This window comes from Camponotus floridanus, unplaced genomic scaffold, assembly GCF_003227725.1.
Source record: "Camponotus floridanus strain SB8 unplaced genomic scaffold, Cflo_v7.5 scaffold21, whole genome shotgun sequence".
NCBI classification, from domain to species: Eukaryota; Metazoa; Arthropoda; class Insecta; order Hymenoptera; family Formicidae; genus Camponotus; species Camponotus floridanus.
In genome coordinates, this window is record NW_020229337.1 from 481353 (window position 1) to 508722 (window position 27370).

The 27370-nt window shown below is 32.3% G+C and overlaps 2 protein-coding genes across 11 annotated transcripts in view; one reads left to right on the forward strand and one right to left on the reverse strand.

The window, feature by feature from the left end:
• LOC105253066 (beta-1,4-N-acetylgalactosaminyltransferase bre-4) overlaps positions 1 to 16291 on the forward strand; it is a 106350-nt gene extending 90059 nt beyond the window's left edge. For all 8 annotated transcript variants that reach the window (XM_011260838.2, XM_011260841.2, XM_011260842.3 and 5 more), the window contains 5 exons: positions 2804 to 3069; positions 3729 to 3965; positions 12684 to 12867; positions 13296 to 13514; positions 13615 to 16291. In XM_011260838.2, coding sequence (XP_011259140.1) covers positions 2804 to 3069; positions 3729 to 3965; positions 12684 to 12867; positions 13296 to 13514; positions 13615 to 13753 — 1045 coding nt within the window. In that variant the 3' untranslated portion in view covers positions 13754 to 16291. The remainder of the gene's footprint in view (positions 1 to 2803; positions 3070 to 3728; positions 3966 to 12683; positions 12868 to 13295; positions 13515 to 13614) is intronic.
• A 5983-nt stretch (positions 16292 to 22274) lies between these two features.
• LOC105253065 (low density lipoprotein receptor adapter protein 1) overlaps positions 22275 to 27370 on the reverse strand; it is a 77927-nt gene continuing 72831 nt past the window's right edge. For all 3 annotated transcript variants that reach the window (XM_011260837.2, XM_011260836.2, XM_011260834.3), the window contains 3 exons: positions 25069 to 25310; positions 23315 to 23469; positions 22275 to 22600 (listed from right to left, as the gene is read on the reverse strand). In XM_011260837.2, coding sequence (XP_011259139.1) covers positions 22400 to 22600; positions 23315 to 23469; positions 25069 to 25310 — 598 coding nt within the window. In that variant the 3' untranslated portion in view covers positions 22275 to 22399. The remainder of the gene's footprint in view (positions 22601 to 23314; positions 23470 to 25068; positions 25311 to 27370) is intronic.

Sequence of the window (27370 nt, forward strand, 5' to 3'; positions counted from 1 at the left end):
TCTATTTAGTCGCGCGATGTATATACTTAATATGTACATACTTTGAACGACACTCCCGGTTTCGATACGAACGAAAGTCCCATTTCATTTATGAGAATCAGCTTCGAGTCAACAGATCAGAAATGCAACGATACAACAAGCAAAGATTAAGTCCAAATCGGAAAGAAGACGAAACGATTGACGGAAGTAGAGGAAAATGAAGTTCACCAACTTTGTTTCGCGCATAATTATCCTATCTCGTATCGAACCTGGATCCGCTAAGCACGATTTCAGGTGCTCCGGACATATTATGCCTCCCGCGGTTACTATATGCTACACCAGGCTAGTGGACGGCAAAAGAAGAGGATACCCACATTTTTTAAATGCTAGCAATCAGCAATTTAGAAAATGAGGAGGCAACCTCTTTTACCGAGCGAAAATCGTACCTAGGGGAATCCACTCGACTTCTCGACAGGTTAACACACGCAATGCGTGTGGCTATAGACGAGCAAAGAGAAGGAACCTATTGATGACCATTCCGAATAATCGATCGAGTTCTAATCAATTCGGATCGAATCACTTGACGGAGCACGAAGTACGAGTGTACGTTGCATAGCGCAACGTATGCAAACTCGAAATCCTAGTTAATTGACATCGGAAGTAGAGACTCATGACAATAATGAAATTGGGATTTTTATACGAAAAGTCCAACGTGGAAGCGCGAAAACGCGATAACGCGAGAAAGCTAAACGCGGTAACGAGACACCGCCGTCCGCGACACGTTGACAGCACCGACGACGGAAAGTCGACGACGCAATGCGTCCAATGCATGAAATGCGCGTGCCACATATGAGCCATTGTGTGACTCGTGGCAATGATATGCTGGGTACTTAGCTTCCCCTTCAGGCTCCTTGAGATTTATCCTAAATAAAAAAATTTAAAATAAACCTCAAGGCACCATCCAAGTACTGAGCCACCCCACCGCGTCAAGGTGTACCCGTGGGGGGTTGCATTATATAAATTTATAATATAATATAATTTATATATATGAAAGAGAAAGAGAAATTTATATTATATATAATTTTATATAATTTGTGTGTGGGATTGATTATATCATTCAATAATGTAATTATTATAGCGTTTCCGATTTTTACGTCATGTATCAAATAAGTATGTTAAGCATTTAGTTGAAATAAAAATTTTTTTTCTCATTGTAATGTCTACTTATATAAATATTATTGAATAAAAGATTAGGTACACGACCATTTTCTTTAATAAAGGAAAATTGGAATCTAATTCACAGAGATGTTAAAATAATAAATAACAATGAGAAAATTATATAATAAAAATTAAATGCAAATACATTCAATTTTAATATTTTTATAAATCTATTTTCTAATGAAATTAAGTATCTAAAAATAAATTCGAAAAGGTGAAAAAGGAATAGGCAATATGTCTAAAAGTAACATGAATGATAACTAATTTATAAATGACTTACATTTTATATTTCTTTGCTCCGTATGTGTTGTTCGATGCTTTTCTCACTTTTCTCTCTTTTTCGTCCTTTAGTATTTCTTCGTAGCACTCACATTCACTTCCGAAAATACAAATAATAATAATTAATTATATATGGAACGATCGCGAGACACTTTGCACGACACTCCCGATCACGGAATAATTACATGAGAAACGCACTTTTTAGCATATCGTAAGAAACAGAAGATACGAGAGAAGTACTATTTTCGTTCGATATTTATATAAAGTTTCAAATTCATGCACTACTCATTACAAATGCTCCGTTTTATGAATATTATATTAACACGAATTATAAAATCGAAAGATTAATCTAATTGAAAATCATGATAATCGTCCAATTAATAATAAATTCGATAATATACGAAGAGTATCGTTTCGCATCACTATCTTGCTCGAGTGTCGCCGTGTGAATGATACTAAGACCGCGGAATGTAAACATTAGCGCGCTATTGTATACGCCGTCAAGGCTAAACACTGTGTTATTGTCTGTTCGAAATATTTTACGTATTTTGACAAATATATACGTGAAATATTTTAAAGTATAGAAATTTAGATTTTAAATGATATAGATTAATTATATGATTATGTATTGAAGGATCACTTCACATTATGTTAAATATATATTTATATTTACGATTCGATCGTTTTACTGCACGATCTCAATTACACTCTGAATTACATTTTAATAATCGAAAAATAGATAAAGAGTCACGAATGATTTATATTTGACCAGAGCCAGATTTAGAAGTGGCAACAGGGGCTGAAACCCAGGAGTCTCCACAAGAGGGGAGCCTCCACAACACAAATTTTTGGATAAAATTTCCTATCGAATGATATACAACACTTACAAGGTCTATGTATATTGCTTGACCTTATTATTTCACAATAAATTATTTAAACAACGTAAAAATTTCTATTTGATTTTAGTTTAAAAATGGTTAGGGGTCTCCACCTCTTCGTTGCCTTAAGGCTTTCACACCTTTAAATCTGGCCCTGTCGCGAACATTAATTCTGGAATCTCTAATGCTATTAGCATTAATATTTAAGATCAAATTATACGACACCGATGTGCGAAAAAAAAAGATTGAAATATTCTTCAATAAGTTGAGTGATAATCATGCAAATCTTATTAACACGTTTACGAAAATTATACCACAATAAATAGCTATTTTCGCGCGAATGACAACATGACATCTGTTGCATAATTTGTTTGTAGTTTTTTTAGATTTAATTTTCCAGGCTTTTGCGTATTAATGTATTTTATGTTCCTTTTTTCTACTTGTCACAGATACGCGGATCGCTCGTACAGGACTCATCCGCGCGGCCTGATCATATACGGCCCAGCAACTGCGGTGCCGAATTTAATCGGGGGTGGCAATGTGTCCTCGACAACGATACTCTCGATACTGGCCAAGGGCCTGTCGAACTCATCTAGATTCGAACCTATGCCGACTAGAAATCTGGTCGGCGGTGGAACCGCACGAGAACTTCCAGTGGCAAACGCGACTAATAACACGACCATGCCACGATGTCCTCTCATCCCACCGAATTTGGGTAAGTTTGAGAAAATGATATAGAATTGCGATTTGATATGCGGTTGATATTTCTCTCATTAAAATGATGATTTGTATTTGAAAATTTTTAATATGTCAGAGAAAGTGGAAAATAGTATTTTAGGTGAATTAAAAAGTAATATCGAATACGGTTACATGAACCTTGTATGCTTGAATTATGCATACATCTGCTTTACAGAGAATTCCATTGGAAATCTCTCGGAATGCATTTCGCATTCGTTTCGATTGACAGGTTATCTCCTTTCAGGACTGCATAATGTTTCTAGTATTTATTAATAATCGATTTTTCATGTAGTTAATGATTCAATGCCCTCCTCGCCCTCCATCCAGTAGTTCAAAAAACTAATGGGGAAGTTTTTAATTTAATTAATGTAATAACTTTAAATATAAAAATTTGGCAATTTGTCAAAAGATATATTGAACAAGGATATTGAAAATATTACAGATAGAAATTTACTAAAAATTCATTAATAATTATTTCATGTTAAAAATTATAATAACGACAACTACTTCCGTTACAAACGACAAATGTTATAAATGCGATGCCACAAAATGGATTTACAATTCTATATACTATACAAATAAAATTTTACATTTTTGAAAATTCCATTTCATTTCATCTTTGTCTCCTTGTTCTAGTTGGACCCATGGTCGTCAGTAAATCACCGCCACCGTTGTCCGAGATGGAGAGGTCATTCGTGGAGGTGAATGCGGGCGGCAGGGGTCGACCCGCGGATTGCGTCGCCAGGCACCGCGTAGCCATAATCATTCCATTCCGCGACCGACCGCAGCATCTGCAGACCCTTCTCTACAATCTGCATCCGATCCTACTGCGCCAGCAGATTGAGTATCAGATCTTCGTGATCGAGCAGGAAGGTAAGTCGACTCGTGACCATTGCTCATTTTTTTGTCTACCGCAAATGCATTTCTCGTATACGAAAAACCGCGGTTTCTCGTATTCATCGGAAATACTTTCATATCCTTTGCATATCCGCATCATTTTTCAAAGCCAAATCGATAATTATTCTTACACGCATATTATAAATATATTATATTATTAATTTTATAAATTTTTGCACGATTTTAATATTATTTTATAATTTAAATTAAAAGAAAAATAAAAGAAAATTTAAAAGAAAATTTATAAAAAATTAATAAAATTTAAATTAGAATTTAAATTGGAATTTACAGAGTGGAGTTATAAATCTCCCCGTAGATATAATTTTTATTTAAGAAGAATCAAATTGCTACTTGGACGATATTTCAGCGTATCGACGAAACGGTGAATTCTTATTCGCGAGCTGACACAACGGACGTGCGCATTCCGTTCTATTCCTATAGTAGCTTCCAGAGCACACGGTTTGTTTCCGCGGAGCGAATATAAACGTACGATTTTCCCGAGCTTCTCTTCGCCAGCACCGTTGGTGCGTGTAAGCCGATGCTTTGCTACGATTTATTGCCGTCTAGCGGACGTTCCTCTTGCCCGCGTATTTTCCTGCTTGTCTCTCGAAACGGAGACCCTCCTACTACAGGATGGAGAATGTCGGCGGTGCAAGAGTCACAGGGCACAAGAGGTTGCTTCAAAGTTCCCGTCGTAGAGTCTCTCTAAGCTTCTCGACTTAAGTTTTAATTAAATTTGTATAAAGGTCCTTTTTCTTTTTTTTCCTCTCTTTTTCTCTCTCTGACATTTTTCTTCAGCTCGAATAATCGATCGACCGAGGCAACGTGAGCGCTCTTGAATAAAACGACGCGAAGTAATTCCGCCGATTATTTTTTAATGAAATTTTTAAGGGTATTTCTCTGAATTCATCTCGCGCGGATGTAGTTATTTCTGTTAGTTTGCTTAACGACGAAGATATGTTCCCGCGAAAGCATCTGCCTCTGACATTGGCCTTGTATCGTATACATAATTACATTCCTAAAATTTTAATTATAAAGTCTGTTATGAGCTGTTTTACGACGCGCGTTTTATGACGTGCTTTCAAAACTGATGATTATACAGCAGGATTGCAGTAATTTGAAAGAGAGAAATGAAGAATGCGAGAATGATAAATGTTACGACATAATAAGATCATAATCATTTTGATCTAAAATGTGAACAGAAAATCTTTACACTTACAGAATATTTTAAAACTCTTCTCGCATTTTTTATATATAATTATACATAATAATAATAATATATTTGTAATTTACATATATAAATGATATTTGCAATTAATAAATTTAAGAATATATATAATTAATATCAAAAATATTTTATTTATTAAATTATTAATGATTAATGGAAAAAATTTTTATACAATTAATAAATTATAACTATACTCTTATAATTTTGAGAATGTAACAAATATAAGTTTGATCTAATTTGTTCTATTTTTTGTTATCTTGAAATGATTTATTAAATACTTATTTTCGAGAAATTTAAGAAGATTATTACCAGAAAATAATATCTTTGGTTAAGATGCAGAATCTATCATTCTCCATTCAGTCACCCTAGAAAATGCTATCTATCTTAGATATTGGAGGGCTGTGAAATAGAAGAGAAGAGAAGAGCAGGCTTGCAATTTATCTTCATTAAAATTGCGAAACGCTTGACTAAATTTGTTTACTTACTGCGTATGCGAGATGTCAAAATATGACTATGATTAATTTTCTTGTTATTTCATGCAACACTTCTGCATATCTTTGATGTACATATGATGCTCAATTTATATACATGTAAAGAGAAAGTTTTATAACTATGAACAAATTTTTATTAATTGTTAAAATTTACAAAATTGTTATTACATGTTATTAATTAATGTTTAATTCGTTATTAAAGTTAATTCTAATATACCGGCATATCTTTCACACATTTAAAACACTTTTCAGCAAAAATAATTAAAAATTGGACAATTTTTTTCTCGAAAAATTGTAATAATTAATATTAATAAAAACATAATTAATATACGTTGTAATAATTAATCAATAATTTACTTAAAGAAACCTAGGAAATATCTTAAATTGTTACTTACATTTAATGTCGCGTGTTGCAATTAACTTTTACATCGATTTAATATCGTTGTTTGCCACTTTATAGCGATCTCCAATTATTTTAACAGAACCAATATTCCCTCCGACATCTATTTCGCCGTATATTCGAAACGTTTTCTCGAAAATGTAGGTGCAATTTAATATGATTTCTGTTGTAAAGTTCCAGTGCGGAATTCCTGATGAAATCCTAAATCCGATTTTATTCACATTTCTCTGCTCGGTGTGCAAACAGATATGGATAAAGAAGAGACGACTGTTTCGCTATTTTTTAGCGTAATTAAACCTCCGCGGCAGAAAGCATCGAATAAAAATGTATAATTGTATTGATATTCGTAAAAAATAATGTTCGGCAAATTTGCGTTTAATTAATATTCTTTTTTATATGTCTATTATTTTTTTTTTAAATTATTTTTGTTTTACGTATTAAATATGTTTGATTAAAACAAAATTGAGATTCTTAAAACAATGGTCTTAGCCCACAGACACATTACACATTAGTTTTAGTTAAACCTACCATATTATCTGTATGATAATTTGATAAAAATTGTACTATATTTTGTTACTTCTCTGTACTTGTAATCCTTGTAATGCGAATGGAAAATTTTTCGCCGAGTTCTCTCATTCAATTCTTCGTGGAGTTATTTCCATCGGATCGCTATTATATTGTAATGGCGTTAATTTACGACAGATCGCCAGGCAATGAATTCTCGATAATTTAACGAAGACGATATTTCACTGCACCGGTACGATTAATTATGGCGAAACAGCAACAATTTATTCTCGCCGTTGCTGCGCGCGAGCTTGGGAAAATGCGCCGAACTGTTATTCACTGTCAAGCTGCTTTGCCCGAAGACCTCACGTAAGTCAGGCTTAAGTGCTATCTAATCCTGGAATTTGAGAGACCAACTGTCGTTTTCCCGCGTTTCCCGCAATGCAGTAATATCGAGGAGACAATCGACTCACAAGTGTATTCATATGCAAGAAAATTCAAAGTTATAATATTTATGAATTTTTGAATCTTAATCTAAAAAGTATATTAGGCTTTATCATAATAAAGTATATTAGGCGATATTTTTATCAATTTAATTAATTCAAGATTTCAGTGCAAGAGTGCTGCAATTCATATTTTAAGAATTTGAAAAAAAAGTTAAATATTAATTAGAAAGCTTATTGTGAAGAATACAAGAGAAAAATTGCCCAATAAAGAGGCAACCAGATTTGTCAGTAATGAAAAAGTTGCTCTCATATTTAATGCAAAAGTAGCATTGCAATAAAACATTGTAAATAATATTGTTATTATTTATCTTCCTTAAAATAGAAATATCTACATCATGCGAGAACATAAGATTATGTCTCTTAATTTATTTAATTTATTGATTGAATTTCGAATCATTTTAATATAATGACAAACGCGAATTTAATTTTACCAATATAATTTTAGGACAAGTAAATTTATATATAAGATTATAATGTCTCAAATTATATGATTACTATTATATGATTACTATTATTTTAATACTGTATCTATGAGTTTGCTATCTCTTGAAAATTTAACCGCATAATCGCACTAGAAAACGAATCGAACAGTGGATCTTGATTATCGCATATGCAGTTCGCATGCGGCACGAATACCGTTACTATCCATATATGTGCAAAGTCACGATCATTCGTCAAGTTGAGCTTACAATCAACGCTTAATCCAACTACTATTCGTCAAGAAGACGATGCATCGATGCATAAGAGGATTAACTAATGAATCGAGATTTTGAACACGGTAAATTTTATGTACAAAATTATAAAGACGTAACCGCATATAAGAAATAATACAAAATAAAAGATAATAAAAAATTAAATTAAAATAATATAAAACAATAAATATACATTACGATTTTATGTATATATGAAATATTTCATGAGATATTTTTTCTTCTCTCCCTCCCCCTCTCTCCCTCCCTCTCTTCCTCTCTCCCTCTCTCTCTCTCTCTTTCTCTCTCTCTCTCTCTCTGTTTTGATAAAATTTTGTATATAATTTTTTAATAATATATATTAAATATATTAAAATTATATAATACATAAAATTATTCGAAATTGCTTTTGTTTACATGAACGAGTATACGAATCTTCTAATGTATCGTAGTCTGCAAAATTTATTTGTAACAAACGAAAGTCAAAGGTATATTAACGTGTGCGTGCGTGCATGAATTAACGCAGCTTTAATTGTTCCAAATGAGTCGGACACGGTCGCGCTCGGCCACAATTTAGAAATTCAAATTCCGAACTCTTTCTCTATCTGTTCGTCTCTCCTCTGCACTTCGGCTCGGGATTAAAGCGGAGTCAGCCACTGAATACTTCGCTTTTGCATAATTAGTGCCGCGTTGAATATTTATCGGATCGACTCGCGTGGGGACCATCTAAAGGATCGGCGGCGAAGTCGCGACAGTCGTTCCCAGTAAGCCCGATCGAACGACTACGAACGGATCAGGAAATTAGATTCATGACGTACTTTCCTCTAGCCCGAACAAAATCAATTTCTCGATACGGGATAAGAGTCCGGAGAGGATGTTACAGAAATGAGAGAAGTTTCCATCGGAAGTGTTAATCTCTTGCGCGTTTTCTCAATATTTTGTTATTACATATTCTCTGATGGAATTTTTACTTCATGATACAACAAAAGTATATAAGGATATTATATTATAATATAATAAAATATAATACTTGTTGTATAATGTAAAGGCAAATAATTCAAAGATAATTAATACTCTGTTATTTAAAATAATGAGATAATATTTTAATATTATTTTATTATTATAATTTTTAAATTGAATAAATATAACATTTATATTAAACATTTATATTAAACATTAATATTAAACATTAATATTAAATTTAGATTAATGTTTTAGCTTTGAATAGATTTAAACAAATAAATTTAAATACTATGAATCTGAATAGAATATTCATGTTTATGTCATCATCTCATCATATCACGATCAATATCTCAGTTTTGTGAAATGGAAATGCAAGAGAAAAGGGAGAGGACGTTCTTCGTGAACGTCCTCTCCCTTTTCTCTTGCATTTCCATTTCACAAAACTGAGATATTGATCGTGATTGAACGTCTGCTACCGGAAAAGAGACAAGATTCTCGAGACACGCATTTCTCGCGGACAAACGTAATTAGTTGCACCTGCCGTGGCTCCAGGCATTCTCTCGCGCAATACAGAATCCGCCCATTAATATTGCTCGGCTAGAAACGTCGGAAGCATCGAACGTGCATTCATCTAAGAGGGACTCTTATTATCGTAACTATCGTCGAGACTCTTATTATCGCATACAATCATTAACAACGACGTGTTCGTCCGGACCCGATATCAAGGAAATCCGCTGACTCTCTCCGTCGTTCGCGAAGCAATCTTCGTTAGGCTCTATACTTATAATCAAGAATGCAATCGACCCTTTTTTGCGTGAACGAAATGGTGGGAAAAGTAGACAGCGATAAGTCCCAGGCGTCGAAGCTCATCTTAGATAATCTATAATTTGCGACAGAATTCTATTTATAATTTTACGTGTCTCTATAGGAGAACATTTTAGAAAATAAAATATATATGTGTATCTGTGTGTTAGATTATAAAATTTTATTACACACACATATATATTAGAATAAGCGATGTAAAATTATAAATTTATTTCTATCTAGAATTTTGTCACAAATTGTATATAGAATACTATAATATATATATATATATATATATATATATATATATATATGTACATATAAAAGGTTTAATTGCTACTCTGCAAAGTTACCATCATTACTAAAAATTCTAACAATCAAATGATAAGTTCATGAATAATTAATTTCACTATTTTGTTATAATGAACTCTTAAATAATAAATTATTCAATATAATGTGATCATTATATCTCATTTTTCGAATTGTATGTATTTATATATATATATATATATATATTTATTTACATTTATATATATAATATTCTGGACAAGAGGAAAATGGGATACGATGAGAAATTTAAATATATGTCAGAAATACAGACAGACGCCCTCTCATACTTTGAAAGCATGGCAGCGCATAATATTATATCACAGACACAATTCTTTTAGACGAATAAATAAGTGACGTCTTCACGGAAGCGGATATGGAAATGAGCTTGTTGCCAGTTGGAAAAGGTACCTGTCGAGACAAAGTATTCACTCAGACGGTCTTCATTAGTATTTATTAGAATCGCAAGAAAAAAGCCTATTGCGAACGAGGTACATTAATAAATGATCTGTCGCCTTTCATTGTTGCGCCACAATTACATCCTCTTGATGTAATAATTATGCGACGCAAATATACGAATCGACGGAAACGAAAGACAAATGCGATGGAGTTTCGTATCTTGTGTTATGAGCGAATGATTCAATAAAATATCACATTTTAATTACAGATCAATTGTGACTCCCGACTGAGAAATGAATTAATTAGTCGCGTGAAATCTAATAAAAAATGAATTAATTAGCCGAGATGGAAGATGTTGATTAAAGCGATACGCGCTTATAATTAATCTTTTTCAAAATCAATTTTAACATATACAAGCTTAAGAGAATGCGAATCACTTTACTTTTAAATCAAGGTTCATCTTGCTCGCGCGACTCTGCATCGCATCACAAAAACCTGTATTAAAAATTTTATCACGAAAAACGCTAACGTATAATGATCTATTCTTTTTTCTTGGCTAAACTGCACGTCGCTTCCATCATTTGCATTTCTATTTCGTCAAGAAGAATAATTGTACAACGTCTCTTTCAGGATGCGAATAACAATGTGATACGACGCAGATAGAGGAAGAGAACTGCTCCGTAACAAACACCATTAGATCGCTCGACATTTACATTTTTTAGATCGAAATCGTCTCTGTCGCGCTCCTGCGCGGATGAATTTCCATTTCACCCCCGTTGCGAAATTGTTCGCTGCACCTGCGTCCTTTTATCGCTACCCATCGCCCCCGCATCCCACGCTCCCCCCGCCATCTCCTTTTATCGCATCCCTTTTTATTTCGTCGCCGACGCGATATAAAGAAATGTCTGAAATACCTGGAATAAACTTGCGCCGAGACACTTTTCGCCGAGACCGGGAAAAACAAGACTGTTTATATCCCCGTCTTGCACATGTTTGGCGAATGCTCCGCCGAGGTCCTTGGCCTCCTCCTCACCCCCTTTATTCTCCTCTCGTGTCTCTGTGTTATAACGATCGTTCAAGAGATTCGATCGAGCGCGAGGTCTATTCAGCCAATAATAATCGACGACGGACGGGAGAGATGCAGCCAATGGCTTTGAGAGCATTAGCCTTTGCCTCTTCGTTCTTTGAGAAGGAATCTGCGCCAGGTCTCGTAATTATTTTCAAATAAACGAACGGTAGACGATGACGATGTCAGGCTCTTTCGTTTCCTCCTTCCTACATGCAATTGACGATTCCTTTGTGCAATTTACCGTAGACAACAAATGCTAACGAAAACATTGATTAATACTCGTAGTTGATATATTTTTATTAAAGTTTATTATGACAGAAAGAGAGGGGGGAGAGAGAAAAGGAAAGAGAGAGATAGAGAAATAATCTCGTAGATTAACTTGGAAAATAAAGTCGTCTCCGTTAATTGCGCATTCAAGACTATTCTAATATTTAATTATGAATCCTAGTCCAGGATGATGGAAACGGCATGGCAGGAAATATGAGAAAAAGTTACCAAAGTTGTGTTCCCTGCATGTGACCTAGTTTTCTTCGTGGCACCCGAACAAAGATAAGACCCGAGCGAAGATGCGAAACTTCTAATTGAGCCAGACGACTTACGTCAAACAATTCTCTTTCATCAAGCCTTGCAAAGCAGTAGCCTCGAATCTACAGCAATTTTCATCGCACGTTTTATTCTTAGAAAAAAAGAGTTCCTTCGGTTTTTAAACAAGTCTGTTATATCGATTTTGTCAAGAAAGTTTTTTTCAAAAATACGCGTATTATTTGCAGTCGAGGACAATTTTGACAATTTATAATAGATTAAAAAAATTTTGTTAAATATTTGGTTAAACTTGATTAACAATAGAATATTTTTCAAGAGGCTAGTAATTTTTTTTATTCACGAATGCAGGTTATTTTGGCTAGTTGTGATTTATTAAAAAAGTTTTATATTTCGGCAGGGAATTATTTCTAATTTGCTTGCTAATTGCTCCTTATATATCTGTCTTCCAAAAATGAAGTAAATATTAATAACTATAAATAATAATTAATTATATATTAATTAAAATATATTGATTTTTTTTAAATTATATAATTTAGAATAATTGAAATTTCTAAAGGAATTAAAAAATCAAGTTTTCTTAAGAGAAGATCTCGATTATTATTTTCCTTTTTTTTTCATTTAAAGAACTGAAATATATCAAATTAATTGTTATAATTTATTACTTTTGTTTTGAAAGATTTAAGTATCTATTTGTAAAAAAACTATATTATACAACTATGCACTTTTATTATAGTTGTATCATAGTATTTAGTCATGTCGTTCTGCTCTCAGGTACCGGAGCCTTTAATCGAGCCATGCTTATGAACGTCGGCTATGTGGAGGCTCTGAAAGAAAGAACTTTCGACTGTTTCATCTTTCACGATGTTGACCTACTTCCGGAGGACGATAGGAATTTATATACCTGTCCCGAACAGCCCAGGCACATGTCGGTCGCGGTGGACAAATTCAAGTACAGGTAAAAGTACAATTCTATCTCCCATTTTCGTAAAATCAATTTTATATAGTTAAAGTAGTTCAGATGCCAAGTACAAGTCCTAAACTCGATTCGGAATTGTTAGTAGATTTAAGGTACAAACAATATAATGTATCAACCAGTAAAACTACGTTGAATTCGTTTATTTTCAAGAAAACTACGTTTATTTTCAAGATCAATCAGATTGTATAAATCATTTTTATATATACTTACGTGTTTCGGATTTGCATTTAGCATCTGAATCACTCAAATATAAATAAAGATATAAAATATATTTAACTATATATATAAATTTTAAATATATTATTTAGATCAATGATATAACACACACATTCTCAGTATTTGACATGAGATAAATTTTTTTCTTTTTCAAGATCTGTTTTTAATATTCCCAAGTATTCCTTCCTCAGATTACCTTATACCGATCTCTTTGGCGGCGTATCCGCAATGTCGCGCGAACACTTCCAATTAGTAAACGGCTTCAGCAACGTCTTTTGGGGATGGGGTGGCGAGGACGACGATATGGCGAATCGTATCAAGGCCCATGGCCTGCATATCTCACGCTATCCAGCGAATGTCGCGCGCTACAAGATGCTCACGCACAAGAAAGAGAAGGCCAATCCGAAGAGGTGAGTCACAGAAAATCTCTCATCTTTTATCAAGGATATAATTGTAGTAAATACTATTGTTAGGATACTATTGTAGTAAATACTTATTGTTTGACGACAGGTACGAGTTCCTGAAAACAGGTAAAAAAAGATTTTCCACTGACGGGCTAGCCAACCTGCAGTACGAGCTGAGTGACAAGCGGAAGCCAAAATTGTACACGTGGCTCCTAGTGAGACTGACGCCGCCTCAGCCCAGCTGATGGCTACCCTGGCTCGGTTGAAGGTTCCTACGCGCCAAGTTTACCCCTCGTAACAAGGTCAATACAATCGTTCGCGAGCATGTCTCTGGAGTTGCCATTCATCGATGGAATAAGATCAAGGACGAGATTCATTCGCGTGAAATTTGTTTGTGAGAAAAACGTGATGTCCTTCTCTTGAAAATGTCGATTCATTGACGAGAAGACGAGGTTCCAAATGTATCGGCTACTTGTATCCTTAATTGATCTAGCTACAGACGTTTATAACACACCTGATGCATAGTACGATTCGTCGAAAGTAAAAAAGTTCGAATGAATAATGAAAAAGGTGAGAGCAATGAAAAATGTTTTGTAAAATTTCGTAATTTTTAATTAAGGGAGATGCCATGTGACACAGATACACATACATACACGCACACACGCACACACACACATGGCCCCTCTATACTTAGAATCTTCAATTGATTCTACGCCATCCATTTTATCGAATATTGATCGCTTTGATATCTTTTCCATTGATTAAGAACTCGAGAAAATTAATAAAATCGAGGAAATGTCATTTGTATATTGTATTACTAAGGAAGAAATGTAAAATTAAAAATTCCGGGAAGTTTAATGTGTAGAAGATATGCAAAGATCAATGCTAGAACGCGTCAGTGCTGAGAGTTACGAAGATGAGAAAGATGCTTTCATATGAGAGTTGTCGAGTATCTCGCCGTTGCGTAAGGGCCTCGCCCTCAGTTCACCCCTTCTCCCATGGGAGGAGGATGTTGTTACGTGATATATTTTTATTCCTCATATTTTTTTATCGCGACAATAGGTTAGAGAACGAGTAGAGAATAGCATACGAGCTGACGTGCCAAAGGAGAGAATGTGTGTATGTATGTGTGCTACGAAAGATAGTACGAAAGAAAAAGAGAGAGAGAGAGAAAAAATACGAGGAAGAAGCCGACAGGATAAGGGAGCTCCAGTATCCTTCTTAAAGCCAAGCCACGATATTATATACACAAAGCAAACTATCGTCGCTCGAGGGAACTTCGGAGAGCTTCCGCTTTTACGGTTTATATATCCTATCCACCGTTAGGCGATTGTCAGTAAGTCTCGTTAGCGAACAAAAAAAGTAACCCGGACAATGAACTGGGAAATCGTACGATTGTCTGTTAATAATAATGAGTCAGCCAGTAATTCGTTTTGAATATTAATGCGAGAGTTAACAGAAATGATCTTCTGACTCTTCCGTGCTAACGAGGAACTACCGTACAATTCTAAGATAGAGTGGATTAGATTGCATAATGAAAGAATATACAAGCGGGAGGATAATGTCGCGGATAAAATTTCTTGTAGGCTAATCATGCAAGAAGTAACGCGAGAGGTTTCAAATTACTTGTCAAGGTCATATGTCACTCGTTAAATCTTGATCCGAGCGCATTCTAAATTCTCAAGCTAATTCGAGTTCTCAAGCTAAACTCGAGCTCTCGAAGCGCGATTGGAGCTTATTTTTTTACGGGACTATAAATTATCGGTTGACTTCATTCGTGAGGGATTGATTTCTCGGTCAATATGAGCGCGAGCGACTGTATGAAATAAAGAAATGGTACTTAATTGTTTGATGATGAGCGGGAATACGCACACTTTGCTCGCGTATACTTAGATATTGAAATAGAGTTGCCTGTTTGCCTCAAGGTAAGATATAAGAAATTCAACATGGAAGAAAAGTACGATTCTTCAATAAGACTCGTATTTTTCTCCCAATAGATATGGATTGATCTTCAGGTTTAGTTGCAATATCTCAAAAATACAGCAATTTCTAATTGACGTCAGATAAAGATTTCATTTTAGTTTAATGAGTTATCTATTTTCGTTTAATTTAAAAAAAAATTAGACTCGGAGAGAAACGAAGAATCACTTAAAACAAGAATAAACTTGAAACAGTAATTGAGAAACTTTGAACACTTGGCTAATAAAACATGAATTATTTAATTAAACCCGATTAACAGTAATATTGATATTTGTACAGCTTGTCCCTAAAGTAAGCCTCTAATTACATACTTATACATTTCGAGGTAACGTGAATATATACCTGCTGAATGCGTGTGATCGAAATCCACTTGGATATACGCGAAATGGTAGCGAGCGCAGTCAAGACTTAGGATACACTAACATATCACGTCTTGTCATAGAACGTAGTGAGACATGTGCGAAGCTTCACGTTCATATGTGGACAAGCATACTTAAGCATTAGGCGCAAGCGAAAGCATGGGCTGTGAATAATGCATCTTTTTGCGGCTAAAAGGATCACGATGAGAGAAGACAAATTCGTAAACGGTACAATTAATATTCTTTTCCTTTCGCGTTACACAACCGATCGCAATCGATCGATACTTATTCCTATGAAAACTCTCTGAATCCACTGCTATCCGACTTATTACTTCATATTTAGCGCTTCATTAAGTATTAAAATTTTCAATTGAACATTGATTTTAATTTTTTAGCAATAGCAAAAAAAAATATGTTTTCATTTTTTTAGCTTTTTTTAGTGATTTGGTCGACTTAAATTTAACAAAAAAACATAAACTTGTTTTAATTAATTTAATTTATACTTGCTTTTCTTTTACAACGAAGAAATTGTAAATATGAAGTGATAAGCTTCAGAATTGCTAAAGATAAGATTCAACTGATGTTTGCGTTGTATGAGGTGGCACGTGTAAATTCCAACTAAAAAATACGAGATACAGAGAGTACTATTGAGTATGCGTTTGATGCGTTCCTTTATCACTGTTCCTGTGATTAAACATTCCGATGCCGTCTGAAATATGTAAATATGTAATGAATTCGTTTTGCTATTTTTGTGTAATCTGACTTTATCTCCTCAAACATATGATTTAAGTCATTCAAATTATCGTAAAATTGAATATTTAAAGTTATTTTATATAAAAGAAAGATTTTTTGTTAAAAAATATTAAAAGTATTGCATATGTTCTTAAGAAAAGAATTCCAAGTTAAGAGTTGTGAGAAAGATTCATTTTTTTTAAATTATATTAAATAAGAAAAAGATAGAAATAAAGTTATATAACATTTGACATTTTTTTAAATATGCCTATGCTATTTTAATCTTGGAATTTATCATTACTCAATATCAGATTGAATTCAATACAGAAATAGAAAAAGAAAAATTTGATAAACCTAGAATGCAAATAATTAAAATGCAAGATAATTTTATATTCCGAGGTAATTTCGAACGGAATAGAAAGTTTAAGGAGATAATTCAGAATAAATCATTTCAGATGTAATTTTGTTAAGAGATTTTAAGAACTTTGAATATATTCTTTGTTACGCGACTTAATAATTAATTTGTTACCGAACGAAAATAGGAGACAAGCGAAAGCGAAAAACGTGCGAAGAAAATATTGTTCGAGATAATATTTCAGTGTAGCTTAAAGAAAACATTGTATCATATAATATTACTATTATCGAATAATCAGGAATACCTAAGATAATTTAGGACAAAGATGAAAGAGAAAATAGTTCAACGTGCTCCCGAAAAAGAGATGTAAGTCACAATTTACAGGAAGGTAATTATATCGATATTAACTTTAATAAAAAATCATATATATATATATATATATATATATATATATATATATCATATATCATATATATATATATATATATATATATATATATATAAAATTATAATTATTATATAATTATAATTTTATCTACTATGCTAATAGTCTAAAATATACTTTATTAAAATAAAGTTATATTGAAATTATTAAGACTATATAAAAAATCAGAGTATTGTTTATTTTGTTATTATTTTTCTGACTTATATTTCATTTCTCGAGCATGTTATGTGTCGCGTAGAAACGGCCCGGTCGTAATATTAGAATGTATATAACAAAAAATATTTTTTGTTTTTTGAGAATTGTAATAAATAATTTTTTTTATATTTCAAGGATATACGACCAGGTTAATTTATGTGACACACTTTACATATTGTGAATACGCCAGGAAAATTTGGTGCATTCGATTGCCGTACGAGAGTTTCGCAGGATACGGTCATCTTGATCTATTACATTTTTGCGATTTTGAAGATTTCCATCGAGAAAATGTTTATACGTATCACTGTACATCTATACACGAATTCTGCGCACATACGGAATATAATTTAGAAGGTTTATTTTTAGAGAGAGAGATTATATATTTTTTTGCGATAATTAAGTTACATAGTTTTACAATTAATTTATTATTATTATTATTATTATTAGATTGTTATTGTTACGCTACATTGATAAGAAATTATTTAGAGTGCGAATGCTATTATTTTTTAACATTTGTCGTTATCCCGAAATTGCAGTTCTCGTACGGCATGTTCGATTATTAAACACCAATTTCAGCAAAGACGAGATAGTGATTAGATATATAAGTATTGCATATATAATAAGGAATAATCGCTAAGTATTTATATGAGAAGATAAGTGACAGAATGCGTGAGAGAAAAAGAGACGCATGTAATACGAGGTGTGTAATGTATTATATATATATGCGATGCCGTCGCTAATTAGAAGCGTCAGGGAATTTCCAAAGCACGGACACGAGGCTTTTCATATTACTATTCGTAGATTGGATTGTTGACGCGAAATGAGAAAATATTTCGAAAAAAAATATTACAAATTTTATAAAAACATTTATGTAATATGTAATTATATATAGCAAGAAATAAGTCGGACTTGTGCAAATCTGTATATATATATATATATATATCAACCGAATATTTTGAGATTTCTCTAAATATCTCGAATTTTTTTGAAAGATGTGTAAAAATTGTCAAAATATTTAAAAAATTCTCAGGATATTTTCTGACCATTCTTATAATTATAATATTAGGAAATATAAAGAAATTTCGGAATATATTCGGAATATAAAACATTTTCGAAATACTATTCTTCTCTTTCGTCAGAGAAAAATATCTTCTCAAGATGTGTTTATTTCGCGTCACTAATCCGATATCTCTCGGAAGAACTGATTGAGATAGATCCTTCTATCGAAGAAAAGAATCTATCGGTTAAAAGTAATCATCTTCGATTTTTATAAATCTATCAAAGAAAAAAAATTATGGTGACGCGCGCGCGCGCGCGCGACATCCATATAAATCGGCTAAGGAAAAACTATATAAAAAAAGTACGGATAAATGCATAAATTATAGAGACTATCCTCGTGTACGTAATATTTGCTTCTTCTCGATTTATCGAAATATCTGGGAGACTATCTCCCTTTTCACAAATTACATTCGTGATGTATTGGAACAATAAATTTCTGTTAAAGCATATTCAAGCTTCAAGCTTTTTTTCTTTGATGCTGCGTGCCATCTTATCCTTGTTCGAGAAACAGATCTATTTCTAATGATTTTTTATTATGCTCTATTAGCTCTGATAATAATTATCAATAAAATAAAACGTGCAAAAGTAGTTTCTTTACAGTTTCGCGAATATAACTAAAATTATCAATATTGATAGAAAATTAATTGATTATTGCGCGTAAGACGGAATGAATAGATATTCAAATTCGTCTTAAGGATCGCAAAAAGGGTTTCGTTTTTTTGTATCGGGATAAATTCTTATATAAAACGTCGATATGTATACGTATATTTGATTTGTGCTGCTTACGGACTACGAACATTTAGCGCAAAAAATGTAACATTTTTGTGGTAAATACAAGTACACTAATCATGTGCTACTAATGCGCGCAACACAGAATAATGGAATTATCGTGGCGTTTCGAGATGATTATCAATATACATTTGAATGTTCAAGTTTACATCTGCTCTATACGGAATAAAATAAAGTCATCTTAAGCCCTTTTTGATTATAAATGCCTATTTTGCACTTGAAAATTTTAATAATTTTGATAATTTTTAGTTATAATGAACAACGAAATTTAAGACATAAAAGACGATTTTAATTACTTCTTATATATTTTTAAAGAAAAACAATAATGCTTTCTAATAATATATTTCTTAATGTAACAATTAAAAAAAAAAATATTTATGTAAAGATAAAAAATATTTTAGAAGAAAATTCAATATTTTATCTTAAAAATTGATAAAAAATTTTCATCAAAAAGGGATTAATGACACAATTTAAAAAATGAGCGTTTTCGTATTATCTCGCGATAAATTCCGTGAATCTATGAAAATCTTTCATCAGAATAACTACATTAGAATCGACGTATAATTTGATCTGAGTTTAAAAACTTCATTTTTTGACGATATAATATTGATTAATGGACAGTAAGTTATCGTATAATGTGTACCATATCCATTATCTTCTTTTTTCGGAAACGAACACAGCCTTATGTCGACCGTGCGATAAAAAAATATCAAATTATTTGAAATATCAAATTGTTTGAAAATAAACCGAGTCGACAGTAACATATTATCGCTAAATACAGACTTGAACTGTCCAATATGTTATATAATCACGATAATTACATACAAATACAATCTATAACCAGGAATACAATATATTTACGGTTTAACAATTGATAAATTAAATATCAATATAGTTAACGCTAAATCATGTTAACGCTCTTCCCTCGATTGCTAGTAGTATTATTACGCTCTACTAATTATAATACGCGCACATTTATTCGTAACATATATAGAGTGTCTCGCTGAAATGATCACCTCCTTTTATTTTTTAAATTAAAAAAAATAAATTATGAGAAATATATGTCAAAAGGTTTAAACTCTATTGTCAATACAGTAGTTGCAAACTTACAAAAATTACCGATGTTAAGGAACAGAAAAATATGCATAATTTTTAAGCAAACCACTATACTTACAATAAAGTTCAGTTTTTAAGCTATTTAATTTTATATATATATTTGGTATAGTCTATTTCTCTTAGATCAAAAGATAAAATAAGGTGATCATTTATAGCAGGATACTCTGTATATCAACACATTTATGCTTAATATGTCATATGCAAATATTGCGATAATTCGATAGTATAATTCTCTAATTCGTCGATACTATCATTGGAATTGTGTCATCATCGGTGCACAAGAAAGCTTGTTCAACAAATTTGAATATGAAAGAAAAGAAATCAGCTTTACAAGATAAACTAATTGCAAATTTCGTCAATAATACATTAAAAATAATGTAGGTTTTTTAATATATGTTTAAATGGCTACGTCTTTACAAACTTCATTCTTGCAAGAAACTTTAACGAGAACTTCATCTAACAATAAGAAATAGTCCAGCTATTCAATCAAAGATTCAATTATTAACGATTACGTAAAGGATTATCTTTATCCAGTATTCGTAATAGAAAATCAATCTATGAAACTTCTCCATTCTTCGCATGTGTGACATAGTAAAAGATTGGAGTTTCTCTCCAACAAAAATAATAAACAAGTATTAACTCTGGAATACATATTTTTACATGGCAAGAATTCACTAGAAAATCGCTTTAAAGCAATTTTTCGCAATTTATTCGCATATTGTATCGTAGATGTAAAATATTCAAAATACACACATGGGGTTAAAATGTGGCAGCGATATTTTCAAATTTGGACGGGACATATTTGTAGCACTAAAGCTCCAAGTATACTCGCGCATGAATTGTATTCTCAAAAACTAATTTCATATTTATAATTTAAGAAAAATAGAGAAATCTGATATAATATATATATATATAAATTTAATATAGCACTAAAAATACAAAAAAAATAAAATAAAAAATCAATGAAATGTTTATTTAATTTATTTATTATATTTTCATTATTAATTTTATAATAAATCTTAATAAATTTTTTTAGAGATACTGATTATGTTTTTTATTGAAAAAGAATTTTAATTAATAAATTATATTAACATTTTTTAAGAAATTGATTTATTTAATAATGAATTTATGTGACTTTTAATTCTTGAATCTGCATCGAAATTTTTAATTCTATAATAAACTTTAATGTTAATGCTCTACCTTACAACTCTAATGATCTTTCTTAAAAGTTTTATTTTCTGAAAGCGCGAGTGTATAATTAATTTTAATCTAATTTCCAGAATTAATACTGTTAACAACAATAAAAAAAGAACATCTCGGCATTCTTGTATTATCAATCATGATGTTTGTGCGATATGTATGTGTAAAGTAATTGGCACAGGTTTATATGTATATATAAATACATATGTATATATATATGCATTATACAAAATCCATTGCAAATTGATCTCACTCCGATTACCAATCTTTATCCGCTGCGGGATAGTCGTCTTTAAGCATTGCCCGTTATTATACCGAATAAAAAGCATTCCGCTCAGCCATTTTTTTCTTCGTTTCCTCAACTGATATAGAAACCTCATTGGACTTAACATAGTCTCATTAAGATTACATCATACAAGATAAACATCACTGTATCGCGTCTCCGCTACCTTTTTTCGCCATTCGCTAAAAATACAAATTATCGGCAAAGATCCTCATTTTTTGATGTCTAAATTTGCGATCGGAAGCTATATTAGTTCGGTTGGAGGATCTAACGACTGCCGTTGGACTTTTTGGCTTGGCCGTTGTTCGAAAGATGCTTCCAGAGGCCTGTGATCAATGGCACGTCCCTGAAGCTGTCGGCCGCCGGCTATCCTGCCTGCTACGAGCACATGAGATCGACCGATCTAGATTCGCCCCAGGCGTTCTGTACTTTGAAACCGGCGCTTGGTCGGGGCACCACATGATGAGCCGGGGTGGACGCCGTTGTATGATGCCTAAGTGTGGTCATAGGGATACTGTTATTGATCGTCGCGCTCTTCTTCTGGCTTTTCTTCGCATCCGACTCTTCCTCGAAGCACACCTGAAAGAAGCAAACAGATCACGCTATTCAATAAATTTTTATCTTATCGATTTTATTATTTTATCAATCATTAATAATTATAAATTAAAAATAATAATGATTATTATAATTATTAGATTATTGTTAATAGATTAAAACTCCTTTTTCAGATATAAAGTTGTTTCTACAATTTGAATTTTTTTTTCGCTAACAAAAAATATAGAAGAGTTAGAGGTAAGTGGAGATATATAATATTCATTTTTTATAATTTTATGAAGAATATGTACACAATATTGAAGTATATTTCGGATATTTTAATGAATAAAATTATAGCACATGAATATAAAGTCTTTTATTAATTTAGATTTAATTAACTTAGAAAATATCGGACAACATTTTTTAGCGCCTTAAGTTTTTCAAGTGAAAGTATAAAACATGTGTTCGGAAGTTTTCCAAAATTCTCAAGGAATAAATACAGACGGGAAGCGATTGCTCTATTCCGGATATCTTAATTAATCTCCAAAAGAGCAACCTCTTCTCGTATCTAATGCGATGTAAATTAATGGCGAGAGCTTTATAAACGTAGCATCGCGATACAGAGTCGATGCAATGTAGCAAAGAGATCAAAAGCTGTGGAATTATCGCTTTGCGATCGATCAGGTACCTTTTAATGGCACCAAGAACAACGAGACATCAAAGAGAGAAACAGAGAGAGTTTCGTATTTCATCACTCACCCATGAATTTCCTGCCGGTTTAGGATCGTTCGACAGATCAATTAGTAAATTCTTCTGGCTTTCATTACATCGTTGTTGACTGTTTTGCTTATTTTGCTCGTTAATTTTGCCGGTGGTGGTTTTTGTCTCACTGGCGTTCTTTTTCTCATTGTTATCTGCAATCAAAGATAAGCAGATCAAATAATTAGACGGTATCGAACAGATGTATAACAGAAGGTATACCTATTATTTCCGAATAAATTGATAATATTGAGTAGAAAGAAATGTGCAGATAAATATGGAAATATTATTTATTATAAAGTATCGTGAAACACTTGAATATGTAAAGTAAATCATTATTCACTATCTTTTTGAAATTTCGATTAATAAAAATTAGTTTATTGTTTGATATATAATTCAAATATTATGTATTGAAATTCTTATTGTGATAAAATTTCTAAAAATATGGTTCTTAAATTGAAAAAGAGATTCAAAATTTATAACAATTTTGTTATACATAGAGGAAATTGGATGAAAATATGGTTCATGAAATATCGTGATAAAAAGATTTGAAAATTAATTCTTTAGCATAAGGATTGATATAGAGAAAATATTTATTTTTTAAATGAAGCTTCACCTACATAAGCTTTCCTAAAGCTTCTCTGCGCCTTCAAATATTCGATGCAATATTTCAAAGCGATATATTTCTATGCAATATTCATAAAATAAAATCCTTGAAAAACTAATTTAAAAATCAATAAACTTGTGCAATATAGCTAGAAGCAAATCGATCGATTATGAGAATATCGGTTCAATCTAGCGTATCTATTTTTTGGCATAAACGTGCTATCAATGTGGATCCTTATATCATATCAGCGATGAGAAATATTCAACAAAAATTAAAAAATGGTAAATTTTCAATAAAGAATTATTTTTACAATGATTTTTTTCCTTATTTTATTAATTTGTATGAAAACAATAATCTAGCATTAAATAAACAAAATTACGCGAATTAGAATTACAATGCTTTTTACTTCTTAAATAAGGTTATCAAGTATCATTAAAAGAAAGAGGATTATAAGAGAGTGTCCAAAAGTGAAATTACAATACTTTTCATTGTTGCAGAGTGTGTGTGCCATCCTCAATATTAACGCACAATTTCCTGGCTCTCTCGCTCGGTGCCAGGAAGCACCCCGCAATATCCGTACTCTCGGCGGGTTAAGTGCAAAGCCCATATAGGCACTGCACTTCACGATCATCGTGGCAGCTACCTCTTTATATCTCTACTCACACAAGCCCGCTCCAGATTAAAGCAAGCGGTAACTTTTCCAAAGTGCAGAAAACGAGAATAGATTCCATTTCTACTCATTTGACGCTGAATATATTTAATTTTTATTCAAGCTCTAATCGCGCGTAACTTGCGTTTTAAAAGCTTCCAACTTTACTTAAATTAATAATTATATAGAAAATTAATAATTAACAAATTAATAATTATATAGAAAATTTGTTCCCTTCGAAAATTTATAATTTTATCTAAATTTCTAACTATATAATTAACAAATATTTTTAAAGATTAATTTTTTTAACATTCTTTATTAAGAGAGAAAGAAGAAAGAGAGAGTTAACAGAACATTTTTGTTTATTTCCCTTATTTTTTCAATTTTCTCTTAATTTTTCTTTAATTTTCTTGTATTTTTAAAAGACTTTTATGCCGTCTTGAAAGATTACGACGATCGATTTTAATGTAATAGTGCTAATATGAAAAGCTTCCTCACCAGTCTTGTCGCCTGTCAAAGGAGGACTCTTATCTTGCGCGTGATGGATCCTCGGATCGGACTGCGACAACTGCCACGCCTGATAAGCCGTCTTGAAAGCTTGTGCCACAGTCAGTGTCACTGTCTGCGCCATTTTTCTCTTGGGGCAGAGAAACGCGTGACACTCCATCGTCTCGTTTAGATTCGTCGCAATGAACGCGAAAACATGATCGTGCGTCGCATCCGCCGAGCAGTACGAGATCCTGAAACAAATGGATAACGACATCCAAATTATATTACATTGTAGAAGTTTATTTTTTTATCAAAAATAATAAACTTCTTTCTTATGTGTATCTTTTAAGAGTTTAAAAAATACCACTGTCCTTGCATATCTCATACCCTGCGTCTTCAACAATTTTGATAATCTCTGATTTTTTATGCATATTCTGCACGATGCAAATTCACCGCTTGCGGCAGCTCCTTCCGTTTATGTCGTACAGTAGAATGTTCGCTCGTATAATAGTCGAAAATTCGCTGGAGGGTAGATCCAAAATTCCGTAAGGGAAGCGAGAATAATATAATATATAAAGGAGGCAATGTGTGCGGGATGCATTGCTTATAAAAGGGCGGATGCAGTGACATAACTGACGTTTTGGAAAGGAAGGCTCTTTCATCCCTTATCTTACATAATGAGCTTGGCTTATTTTGATGTATATAATAAAATAACGATAAATATATGTATGTTATATGTAAAAAATATAACTTTTAGAATGTTTAATTACATAAGGTGACAATGAAATAAATACAGACGTATATAGAATGACTCATTTTATAAAAAAAATCGAGACTTCATTTTTTAGAGCGTTAATTTACTTCTTCTATTCTTTCTTCTTTTCCTTTCTCCGCTCTTTCCTTTCTTCAAGTTTCTTTTCCTTTCTTTTCGGTTCGCGCAGTTTTTAACTTACGGCATTGCTGGCGGGAACCGATAATACCATCAGCCCCAAAATAATGCCCTTTAACGCTCTTAATCCCGCAGCTTAATTTTATTCAGCCGCGCGTCTTTGCACGCCGGTTAATTAACTCGCCGTTAACGGCACCAAACGGCGAGAAGGTTAAGGAAATTTATAACCGACACGTCACCCTACGTTTCTTTTTCCTTTTTCTCTTTTTTCATCCCTGTGAAATTTCTCATTCGCCACTTCGGCACACCTCCGAGCACATTATGCGCAAGCGGAAACAGAGCCCGGCGGCGGGCTAACAATAGGACCTCGTTCTGGTCGACCTCGTCTAGAATTACGCGACTGGTCTAACAAGTCCGCGGGATCATTATCGCGAATACGCGAAAAAAAAGTTTAGCCATTCATTCGCGCCGCATGAAAATTCGGCAAAACTTTCTTCCGAAACGTGTCTGTCTGTGATTTTGTTTCTCTTATCGCAGATATCGCTGAATTCGATTAATTTTTGATCAATGACATAGAGCTCTTACGTATTTTAACGTAAGATTTATTCAACCGCAGACTTTTATTCTTTATTAACCATATAATATCCATTTATTTACATAGCTAAATTTATAAATATAAAATTAAATATTTTTTTAGGAAAATGAACACACATAATGATATTCTAAATCGATATTATGGATCAGAAATCAGAGGCGCATTTAATCTGTTCTTATAAAATGTCTGATGCATTAAAAGACACAAAATATAAAATCGATTCTTCATTGTGAAATTTGACATAAATTTTTTTAGATCCGTTTTCACAAAAATGTAATTAAACGTACTAGTGTACAAAAATTCTACGTGAAGATTCGAGTAAATAAAAAATGAAATAAAAAATTGTCTTGGAAATTTATTCAATTAGAATATTAAAATAAAATAAATATAAAGATTTTTAAAATATAAAGTATATAGAGGATATTATATATATATATATATATATATATATATGTATATATATACACATACAAACACATATATATATATATCACTTTCTACCTAATCTATAATTCAATTTTTGATATATTTAATTTTATTGCTAGTAACGTGTATATTTATGGAATGCTGTCTATTTCTGATACTAAAAGAGTGTTTTTTTATAATGATTGAATAATATTATATGTATTACATAAAACATCGCAAATTAGAAATCACCATTACTGCCAAACGTTCATAATCCTCTCGACCATTAATGAGATTGAAAATTTCGCAATCTGCAAATCGATTGGTGGTCCGATGAGAACGATAAAGAGAGATTGCACCAGAGTAACTGATCGGAAATAGCCGCGCCGATAATTTCCCGCAACGGAATCGTCCATATCGCT